This window comes from Rhizoctonia solani, chromosome 9, assembly GCF_016906535.1.
Source record: "Rhizoctonia solani chromosome 9, complete sequence".
In the NCBI taxonomy this organism is placed as follows: Eukaryota; Fungi; Basidiomycota; class Agaricomycetes; order Cantharellales; family Ceratobasidiaceae; genus Rhizoctonia; species Rhizoctonia solani.
In genome coordinates, this window is record NC_057378.1 from 814,109 (window position 1) to 825,486 (window position 11,378).

The 11,378-nt window shown below is 47.9% G+C and overlaps 2 protein-coding genes across 2 annotated transcripts; both read left to right on the forward strand.

Moving 5' to 3' along the window:
• Positions 1–10: 10 nt before the first annotated feature.
• Positions 11–8,920, forward strand: RhiXN_07799 (Multicopper oxidase; the record flags this gene model as incomplete). The annotated part of the gene is made up of 44 exons (XM_043327615.1): positions 11–92; positions 145–249; positions 744–821; positions 1,049–1,134; positions 1,187–1,282; positions 1,337–1,406; positions 1,455–1,546; positions 1,812–1,833; positions 2,198–2,269; positions 2,325–2,435; positions 2,488–2,549; positions 2,607–2,733; positions 2,790–2,795; positions 2,845–2,876; positions 2,933–2,964; positions 3,017–3,130; positions 3,180–3,317; positions 3,372–3,592; positions 3,661–3,753; positions 3,805–3,875; positions 3,934–4,043; positions 4,084–4,195; positions 4,249–4,293; positions 4,344–4,366; positions 4,417–4,519; positions 4,574–4,713; positions 4,777–4,811; positions 4,868–4,945; positions 6,388–6,585; positions 6,636–6,699; positions 6,724–6,745; positions 6,799–6,861; positions 6,909–6,975; positions 7,153–7,273; positions 7,333–7,364; positions 7,421–7,593; positions 7,656–7,819; positions 7,957–8,002; positions 8,061–8,135; positions 8,188–8,296; positions 8,418–8,461; positions 8,518–8,654; positions 8,714–8,748; positions 8,805–8,920. 44 exons carry the CDS (start codon positions 11–13, stop codon positions 8,918–8,920), a joined length of 3,822 nt encoding a protein of 1,273 aa, XP_043183000.1.
• Positions 8,921–9,392: 472 nt separating this feature from the next.
• RhiXN_07800 (uncharacterized protein) lies at positions 9,393–10,095 on the forward strand (the record flags this gene model as incomplete). Its single annotated transcript, XM_043327616.1, has 3 exons — positions 9,393–9,476; positions 9,530–9,557; positions 9,764–10,095. The coding sequence occupies 3 exons, from the start codon at positions 9,393–9,395 to the stop codon at positions 10,093–10,095; spliced, it is 444 nt and encodes a 147-aa protein (XP_043183001.1).
• Between the last annotated feature and the right edge of the window lie 1,283 nt (positions 10,096–11,378).

Below are 11,378 nucleotides of genomic sequence, written 5' to 3' on the forward strand. Positions count from 1 at the left end.
GATTCAAAACATGCCGTTTATGCACCTTTCGGCCAATGAGATTGACGTGAGGTGGCAATACCGATATGCGAACCAGTATCCCAAGGCTATTCGTAAGTTATTTTTTAATATTGCCTATTTAGCAAGGGCTGACATGGAGGATAGGCTTGGTCTCTGCTGGGTTGTTGAACCTCAAGCCGCTTGTCACACACCGCTACCCACTCGAGCAAGGTATCGAGGCCTTTGAGACTGCAAATGATATTACTAGGGGTATGTAGCCCGTCCTATAACCTATAGATTACGGCCAAGAACTAAACCTTTTGTGTGGAATAGGAAGCATCAAGGTTCAAATTTTGGACGGTTAGAGATAGTAATTAGTAGATGTAAATCATGAAATAGAGTAATATACGCGAAGTATTAGATGGATAGCCTAAACATGCTAGCTTAACAATATCCTTGAAATTCACCGGCTACGAGATATGCATACATCTCGTCATCCACAAACACACAAGCGCCCAAAGACTAAGCCGGTCCATCGGTTCCCTTCATAAGCGATAAGACCCGCCCGGTCTCCAGTTGCTTTTCTCCACATTCTTGAACCAGTCCCCCTCTCTGTATTATTCCAGTATAACCAGCACACAATACTCAGTTAGACATGTCACAAATTGACCTTGCCAAAGCTGTTGGATACGAGTCCAAGCCCACGCCGGTACGCCCAATAGTTGGCAGCCCCATATACGTTGTGACATGATCTGGGTTTGCAGGTTGCATGGACAAAACGCGATATGCTGTGTATGCTCTGGGCATAGGAGCCAAGGCTGACGAATTGGAATATGTTTATGGTGAGTGGTATACTCTGGTCGTGGATACGTAGCTGACCTACGGATATAGAATCGGTACGGCTGGTTCTCAATAACTGCTTTATTAATGTGTGCTAAATCGAAGATGCAACATAGACAATAACTTCAAAGCCTCCCGACTTACCCTGTAGTTCTTATGCTCAAAGTTGTCTCGGCCGTCTGGCCCTGCCCCACGAAATGAATGATAACAAACTGGTACCGGTGGACAGGCGCCGAATCAGATGTAAACGACTTTTCGAAAGCAGTAGGCAGCGACCGTGCACCTGGGCTGCCCAAATTCGATCCGAATCGCGCCGTACGCCACTCTCCCCGTATTAGGATTTGACTGATTGCTTTAATTTTGACAGATTCATGGTGGAATGTCCATCGAGACGCTTCGCCCTCTCCCGGTCGAGAGCGGCCCGGGGACGTTGACGAAGAAGATTATTGGCGTAACCGAGACAGTGAGTGCACCTTGTTCATTTCTACTACGCAATTAATTCATGGCGGGGGTGTAGAATCGGGATCATCGTGGATGCCGAGTTGGTTTTACTCGACCCCAAAGGCACACCTTACGCTCGTCTTGTCGTACGTACCAGCCTCTTATCGAAGCATACTAAACCCATTGATTTTCAGATGCACTCGAGACCTCCATTTGGGAAGTAGGCCCCGGACCAGACGGAACGACGGAACTGGCATTTGTTCAGAAGAACTTGACAAGCGGAAAGGTGAGCTGAGTTTTTTGTGGTCGAATGGGATAAAGTGCACCATTTTGGGCGGTGAAATGGATTTTCTGAGGTGGTTTGCACGTGGATATCGACGTGAGCCCCAAGTGGTTCATATGTTCGGATGGGATCATGAACCGGTCCATGTTGTGATCGACAGGTCATTCGTGCCTGAAAATGATCCGCTCTCCCGTGTTCAGGCGGATACTTTCCAAAAGAGCCATCTCCGTCGCCTGTGTACCTTGGTATGCTGACGAGATACCAACAGATTGCCCTCGCTCAGGGGTTGCGTATGTACGCAAGTCTTCCTCGCAAAGCAAACTCTAAAAAGTTTTATGACGTGGATTGCATTTTGTATGTAAACGAATTACGAGAAACTACCAATTGATCACTTTAACCGAACCGAATGGCCTGAAACGGGGGGACAATGCCGATTCTGCACCCAGTTCAGATCGAAATGCCGAAAGGAAGTAGCGCGTCTGAAACGGGACCCTGAGTCGAGGTAGGTACCCGCCGGTCGTGAATCGCATAAGAATAGGCGAGTTGTCAGGTCGAGTTTTTCCATTCTTGTTTTTCCTCTTTTTCTTTTTCTCTATGGCTCGGTCAACTGTCGCTCTCTTCACTTTTCGCTCGTTGCTTCGGCATTTGCTCGAGTCGTTAACTATGAGTTTGATGTGGCCAATGGGCTCATTGCACCAGATGGTGTAACGAGGAACGCAATCCTTGGTGAGGATTTTATCCGACTGGTTTTACGCTGGTTAGTTGACTCGAACACTTTTAGTCAACGGTCGCTTCCCTGGCCCGTTAATCTCTGCCAACAAGGGAGACACAATCAAGGTCACTGTGCGGAATAAGCTCTCGGACCCGACTATGCGACGGAGCACCACCATCAGTCACCTTTTCTCTTTCGTCTATCTGATATTCCCATTCAATTCCCCTTGTAGCATTGGCATGGTCTTTCCAACATCGTACAGCAGAAGACGATGGACCGGCCTTTGTTACTCAGGTATAGCATATCCACTACCCATCATCATCGCATCACTCCCTGACTCTGCGGTTCTAGTGCCCGATTCCTCCACAAGAGTCCTACACGTATAATTTGTCCCTCGACGACCAAACTGGCACATATTGGTACCATAGCCATTTGAGCTCTCAGTATGTGGATGGATTGCGTGGACCCCTTGTCATCTGTATGTCTTCATTTCATTTCATTTAACTTGGAACTGACCATGATTTCGTTCTCTAGATGTTTGTGGAGTTTATCAAAAGTAATTTGCTACTCGAAGCTAACTGAATTTTAGATCCAAAGGACCCGTATAGAAACTACTACGATGTCGATGATGAGAGTACGATCTTTACTCTGGCTGATGGTATCACACGCCGTCGGAGGAAATCATGGCCGCTCACGATGTCTTGAAAACGTAGGTATAACCGTCTATGCGATCCTTTGCTATTCTGACTATTTCTCTTTAGGATTCCCGATTCTGGTACTATAAATGGGAAAGGCAAATACGATCCTGCTTCTGCGAACAACAACACCGTGCAGCTCGACAACCTTTACAAACTCAAGGTCAAACGTGGCAAGCGGTACCGTTTGAGATCATCAATGCCTCGGCCATGCTTCGTTCAGGTTTAGCATCCAGGGCCACAAGTGCACCATCATCGAGGCCGATGGCATTCTGACCAAACCGATCGAGGTCGATGCGTTTGACATTCTGGCCGGGCAGAGGTACAGCTGCATTGTAAGTTTGGTTCCGTCTTTGAAATTAAGACCGTGGGGTGTTGGAGGACTAAATATATGCGCTTCGATAGTTGAAAGCCGACCAAGATCCCGACTCGTACTGGATCAATGCGCCGATACCAACGTCCTGAACACAAACGTTCAAGCGATGCTCGAATACGACGAAGACAGACGCCCTTCGCACTATCCTTGGAAACCGTTCCTGACCTGGAGAATCACAAATGAGGTCATCCGGTACTGGCAACACAAGCATGGTTCGCACGGGCACAAGGGCAAGGGACACCACCACAAGGTTCGGGCGATCGGCGGTGGGTCCGTTTGAATTCAAGGGTCAAGAGTCGCGCGAGCGAGCTTTCGAGAAAGGCCGTTGAATTAGCCGCTGCACTTGTTGCGAACGAGGCAGAGTTGGACAAGAGGCAGAACCAGGATAACTCGACTGTCGTGTTGGATGAGACTAAGCTTGTTGTAAGTTTTCCTCACTCTCGTTTTTAATGATTATTCGATCTAACTAGTATCTCAGCTTTGATTCAACCTGGTGCACCGGGTGGGTCGAGGGATGCCGACGTAGTGGTTCCTTTGGTGTTTGGACTTGTAAGTTACTCGGCATGATTAGTCCCGGATAAAAGAAACTGAGTTTAATGGGCACTAGAACTTTGGCACCGGAATGTGGACGATCAACAACATATCCTACTCTCCCCCTGATGTTCCAACGCTTCTGAAGATCCTAAGCGACAAGGGGCATGTGGACGCATCCGACTTGTACGTCTCTTTCGTGCCTGATCATGCTATCAATGCTCAGAGAATTGCAGTGCGGCCAACGAGCTCACTATATCCTTCCCAAGAACAAAGTTGTCGAGCTACACATCAAGGGCCAGAGCTTGGGCATCGCCCATCCTATTCACTTGCACGGCGTAAGGCTCTCTTACCATTTCCAGCCATTTGTCCCACTGACAATGGAAAATAGCATGCATTTGACGTCGTCCAGTTCGGAAACAACCCTCCCAACTATGTGAACCCTCCACGCAGGGATGAACGCTTCTGAAGATCCTAAGCGACAAGGGGCATGTGGACGCATCCGACTTGTACGTCTCTTTCGTGCCTGACCATGCTATCAATGCTCAGAGAATTGCAGTGCGGCCAACGAGCTCACTTATATCCTTCCCAAGAACAAAGTTGTCGAGCTACACATCAAGGGCCAGAGCTTGGGCATCGCCCATCCTATTCACTTGCACGGCGTAAGGCTCCTCTTACCATTTCCAGTCATTTGTCCCACTAACAATGGAAAATAGCATGCATTTGACGTCGTCCAGTTCGGAAACAACCCTCCCAACTATGTGAACCCTCCACGCAGGGATGTGGTGGGCGCCCGTGACGAAGGAGTTCGTATCCGATTCAGGACTGATAACCCAGGACCTTGGTTCCTTCATTGGTTTGTCTTATCATTTGCCCTCCTTTATGTTAGCTCATGTTTCTCTTTTTTTTGTATCTATAGCCATATTGACTGGCACATGGACGAAGGATTTGCTAGTAAGTTATCTGTCTACGTGATAAAAACGGGAGACTGACCAAGAATGTGTGTCCAGTGGTATTCGCGGAAGCTCCGGAGGACATAAAGAAAGGCTCTCAGAGCGTACGTCCAAACGGTCAATGGAAGAAGCTATGTGAGAAATACGAAAAGTTGCCTGATGAGTTGCAATAAAGGCTGTAGCGAACTCAGTCGCGTTTGTGATTCTTAGGCATGATTTGGACTTTATTTGGGACAATTATCGGACTATGGACTTGTTACACCCTCACTCACTGTGTCCTTCATTGGAGTACCTATACGTTGTTTATATTAGTGGATTACGGAATGCCAGATGTAGTCAGTCTTTGCATATTTAAAGTATCGCACGGGAGACCGGGTGATCATAAGATTCAGCGAGCCTATTTGGGGGTTACCCTATTCGGCCGAACCCGCTGTTGTTCCTTGGTTTGTGGAGTCTAGAAGTGATCAAATTGGGGGTACTTGTCTCCAATACTGTACAAAGCCAGTTGAAGAGTCCAGTAGGTAATGTCTCGGGCTGTCTGGAGGGCTACGCCGTTAAAATAGAAATTTTTGCACTAGTGGCGTGGCCGAGTGGTTATTTTTATGTCATACTTGTCCCATTCTGGTCTTGTCCGTGCCGAGAAGGTCATTCTATTTCGATAGGCCGATACACTTACCCCGCAATAGCATTGTAAATTACCCTTAAGTTGATTACGCCAGGAAAGCACAGGGCTAATTCGGAACAAGGCGAATGAATTTAAGGCTATTCATTCGATAGTCATGGTAGTTTCGCCCATGAAACCGTTAACCTTGATCAGTCAATTTACTTGAATTCGATGGACAGCAGACCGAAAATCCGTCAGAGCGCGCGCCTCCCTAGCGCAGTTCCAATAGCAAACCGGACTCGGGGCAAGGGTAATCATTCAATATTTCTTCTAGATCTAGTACATGCCACACACCTCTATTGCAGTTCGAGAGCGCAACAGGACTTGGCAGGAACAAATAAAATCTCACGCGATGATCGTGCTTGGAATGACTCTCGAACCTGTCTTCGATCAAACTTTTTGGGGGAGTAATTTCCAAAGTCTCGGTCCCGAGCATTCATTCGCCAATGCTCATGTGTTTTAGGACTGGTATTCTCTATACAAAATATAGGATGGCTGCCAAGCACAATCAGACAAGGACCAGATGGGGAGTTTCGATGATCAGGCCGATAATCGAGCGGGATGGATTGGAGCCGTGGGATGGTGGACGCCGCCGAAAACCGGGCGGTAGTCAATGTAGAGCAGCCCTCGGATTACTCATCAAAGTTATGGGGTCACAATCCATGCCAACTACCAGATACCATAATACCGATAGCAAAGTCAGTGCCATTTCTAGCAGTAACGAGGTACGCGGGCTCTGATAGAAACCAACATGCTCGCTGATCCGTGAGGGGCATATCGCTAATTTTGGGCACGAGACAATGGATATTACATAGCACGACGTCAAACCTCTGGCGCCCGCCCACAGAAAGAGATATGTTCACCGCCTTGACGTTTTTTGTTACTTGAGTTTGTTACGAGATGATATAAAAAGACACGGAGACTGACACAACGTTCATCATCCCTTCTGGGTTTTCGTCTCGGTCTCGGTCTGCCTCTGATGGGCCCAACACTTTCCTTGTCTCTCTGTCACTCTTTGCTTCTGCCGTCCTTGCGCGCACCGTCGAGTACAAATTGACAATCAGCAACGGAACTATAGCTCCCGATGGTTTCCAACGTATGGCTACTTTGGGTGCGTATTCATCGTGCACCAGCGAGCTTTGTGTCTGACCACTTGCTTAGTGAACGGGGGGTATCCCGGTCCTCTCATTTTCGCTAACAAGGGAGACACCTCAAGATCAATGTCGTAAACAAAACTCAAGGATCCAAGCATGTATCAGACCACTTCCATCGTACGTTTTCCTCGTTTCTACCAATACATTGTTGGCTGGAACCCCTTCTATAGCACTGGCACGGTCTTCTCCAACATCGAAACGCAGATGATGATGGTCCTGCGTTTGTCACTCAAGTAAGTTCTCGAGCAATCAATTTCAGCTTCTTGTTGATTGTTGTCAGTGTCCGATTATTCCGGAAGCCTCGTATACTACACTATCCCTCTGGAAGATCAAACCGGAACATACTGGTACCACAGTCATTTGAGGTCAATACGTTGATGGACTTCGAGGTCCGCTGGTAATCTGTAAGTGTCATGGTTTAGTCTAGGAAACCCAACGATTCTAACACGACATTTATTCACAGATGGTTTGTCTTCACACAATTCAGCCTTTTGTACTTCCGCTCCTAACTTAATCTCTCGCAGACCCCAAAGACCCTCATAGGCATCTGTATGATGTTGACGACGAAAAGACTGTGCTGATCATCGGTGATTGGTATCACTCGTCGTCAAAGGAAATCCTCGAGTCTAGGAACATTACTAGACAGTAAGCTGACCTCGAACACTCTCTAAAGTGTTTTTTTTTCTTATTCTGTTTGCTTCCAGACGACCGGATTCTGGTACGATCAACGGCAAAGGTCGATTCGATCCTGATACCATGCCCGCAAATTCCGACACTCTATACACGCTCAAGGTCAAGCATGGAAACGCTATCGCCTACGCATCATCAATAGCTCGGCGATCGCCTCGTACCGAGTCGACATACCAAGCCATAAGATGACAGTCATTGCGGCCGACGGTGTCTCGACTCAGCCTTACAAGGTCGACAGGTTTGATATTCTGGCAGGACAGCGCATAGATGTAGTCGTAAGTCTCCCACCCCAACCAGTGCTCTCCATTGAACTTGCATGCTGATCACGAGCTCCTAGTTGGAGGCGAACCAAGAACCCGATGCGTACTGGATCAATGCTCCCATGACCAACGTCGCGAACAAGACTGCCCAAGCGCTGCTCGTTTACGAGGAAGACCCGCGGCCACCCCACCCTCCCAAGGGGCCATACCACAAGTGGGAGGTCTCTGAGGAGATTATCAGGTATTGGAAGCACAGGCACGGGCACCACGGGCGCAGTATAGTGTCTGTTCAGGAAGGCATCAAGCCCAGGATGATTGAGGGCGGTCATGTTGCATACTCCATGGGCGCGACTTTGTCAAGCGCCAGAATGGGACTAGTGCCAATACCACGACTCCGGTTATCATGGATGAAGCTAAACTAGTTGTAAGTGCTTGTTCTCATGGCCCCTTGAGTGTTTGATCTTTAATCGACCTTTGGTTAGCCGCTCGAGAACCCCGGAGCTGCCTGTGGTTCCAAGCCAGCTGATCTCGTTTTGGATCTACTTTTGGCCTGGTTCGTATAATGTATCATCTACGCATCGATCTTCCTGATTCTAATGGCGCATATAGAACTTTACTTCGGGTCATTGGATGATCAACGGGATCCCATACGAGTTCCCTAATCTTCCTACTTTGCTCAAGATCCCACTGACAAGGACGCCGTCACTGAATCTGATTTGTATGCTCATTTCTGCACTTATCTTCATTCTGCATTATCTCTAACAAATCTCGCATTTAGCACCAAACCGGAGCATACAGTCATACTCCCCAAGGGCAAGTGCATTGAATTCAATATCAAGGGAACTTCGGGATGGGCATCTTGCACCCTATCCACCTCCACGGCGTGAGTATCCATCATACAGTGTCATTTCGTTTATGTATGCTCACTCTAAAATTCAGCATACTTTTGATGTTGTCCAATTTGGTAACAACACACCCAACTATATCAATCCTCCTCGCAGGGACACGGTTGGTTCCCTTGATTCGGGCGTGAGGATTCAGTTCAAGACGGATAATCCAGGACCGGTTCTTGCATTGTGTGTGTTCAGACTATCATTTTGCGTTCGGGGGTCATACTGACTGGTTTTTCCTGAAGCCATATCGATTGGCATCTCGAAGAAGGTTTCGCAAGTGAGTATCAACTTGGCCACTATCATCAGATTCATTATTAACGTGTATGCGTCCAGTGGTATTTGCTGAAGCACCTGAAGCCATCAAGCAAGGTCCAAACAGCGTCCCTGTGGACCAGCAGTGGAGGGACTTGTGCAGAAAGTACGAAACCCTACCGCCGGGCTTCTTGTAGACTCCTCGTCGTACTATGACCAGGCCTTCCTTCTACTTTTTGCGTTCGCTTTGATCTGAGCTTGAGCTTGGACTTTTTCTCTTTTTTTGGAGTATAACCGAAACAGTTGCCGAGCTTGGGGTTCCAGCCGAACATTTCTTGTTGTCGGGTCCCCTTTGGTGTCATTCTTTTGTACTATATTTGTTCGAATCCATTATCTTTGACTTCGAGTCTCGTACCGGGCTGTATTGGCTTGTACCAATTGAGCCATGGTCAATATGAGCAATTCCATAAGAGCTGAATCAACAAAGACCAATCATCATACTATATATTATGTGGCAAGTAAGTCTATGCCGCCTTACGAGTACAGTAAGTAAATAAAGAATCAAGAAACCCTGGTATGTAACCTGTCTGTGTGAGTTCCAACGTTGTCTTCCAATATCTAAATCGGATATAAATGACCACCTAATCTTCGAACCAACCGACTTCCTCCATGGCCCTTGCCAAGCCCTCAAACCCCCGTCTCCGAATTTTGCGACCGACCATCTCGGTACCAAATCTGTTCAATTCACTTGTGGTGAGTAAGAGTGAGGGATACGAATGTATTGGCTTACTAAGGCATTCTTCAAGCCTCATTCCCTTCTCAGCATCGGGACCGGTAAATGATGTAAGCCTGGAGAGTAAGGCGCTCCAGGCAGAAGCCTACGCGACAGCGCGAATATCATTCCTAAATGAGCCAGATTGGTCAATGGGTGTTTGACTCTAACGGCTCGAGTCGACTTACCAGCCGCGAACGCGTCTCCTGCGCCAGCCTCTTCTATGACGTCTTGTCTCGTACCCATGGTTGAAGTCGTACCGCCATAGAAGGGTGCCAAGACGCGCCGGTTATTGTCCTCTCATCGTCTGACGAAGAAGATGAAGGTGTAGGGGACGACCGGCCTACCAAAAGGTCAGATAATACGGCCGAGGCACAAGGACTCTTTACGACGTACGCACGCTCTCGGGGTACATTTTACCCAATCGTCTCCTTCGCCAGTGGTACCTCTGGAACGAGAGTGACCGTGCTTCGATTTAGTGCTTTGGCCAAGCGAGCCACTGCCGCTGGCGCTCGGAGCAACTGGAACGTCCGGTCGGTCCCCGAATTCAGAGTAGAATGGGGTGCCGCTTCGGACAGATTCCCAAAGACTGGCGCTTAAGCTTTCTGCTGTGCGGTGAGTACCTCGAGGATCGGGTACAAATGGACTGGACTGATAGAAAATATTAATAGCTAAATAAGATTCGAACGGCGAAAACGATTACTGAAAGTACTCCTTGGTTGGTATGCTAAGCATGGCACATCCAGACTGACCCCACTCGACACATAAAAGTGCGTGGGGTGCTGAAATACGAGCCATTGCAAGTAAAAAGGGCCGAGGCGCTGTATTCTTGGGCCTGATCGTTCGACTTTGGTCAAATCGAGTACTAGAAGAAACTTTGTACTTACACTTGCATATGCATGTCTAGCTGCCTTTCGTCAGTCTTGTATTGCTATCAACAGGAAAGCAACTTACGAAAAGAAAACAACATCGGCATGTTTATGAGCTGCCGCACAAAAAAGGGTCAAACGGTTGATTCTCAAAGGCATTGAGACCTGCTCACGGCTTCTTGACCTTGCCTTCCCGGACGAGATATTTCCACGCTAAAGACTATTCCTCCATCCTCGCTCTTGAGCAAGTCCGTCGAGACCAGTGAGGTTGCTGAGTGTAGTTTGAACTGTTCGCCCCTGGTGGTAACTAAGTCAATGGCTATTAGCAGCGCGGCCAAAACTGCGAACCCACTTCGAAATGTAACCATTCGAATGGTGCCTGAGATAAGTCTGGTTCTACACCATTGATGGAGTTGGAGGGCTGAGGAGGGGAGCAACAAGTCGTACAAATCGTCGTGCAATATGTCCGGTATCGGATTATGGTTCACTACTGATTTCGTGCCATGTCTAAACAAAGACACGTCACGTCGCGTCTATCGGCCTTCGGACTGGGGCTTACTTGCACACATGATATAGGCCGCTGGTACGCCGCTAGCATCCCTGCGAGCACACAGCCTGGTGTTTACATTTGCTGTTTCGAGCTCTTTCAGCATTGCTTCTCCTCTGGACCACTCCCTACTGGTGCAACCAGATACGCGGCAACATGGCTAAACTGGGCAAGGACGGTTAAAACGGTTGCGCTGCTCCCCTCTCTTCTTCTAACAGAGGCTATGATGTGAGTCCTGTTATACACCAAGCTCGTCAATGGACCCAAATATTAGTCCCCGGAGGTTGGTCAGCATCAGTACTATATAGTACCCCAGACTCCTAAAGAAAAAGCGGCACACGCGCTCAAGCTCAGGAGCGGTTTTTTTTTCTTAATTTTTTTTTTACTCTCAAATAGTTTGAAAACTAAACCTTATAATTAACTTCGTCTTGAGAATCAGTTGTCCAGTAACATATAATTTTCCCCTT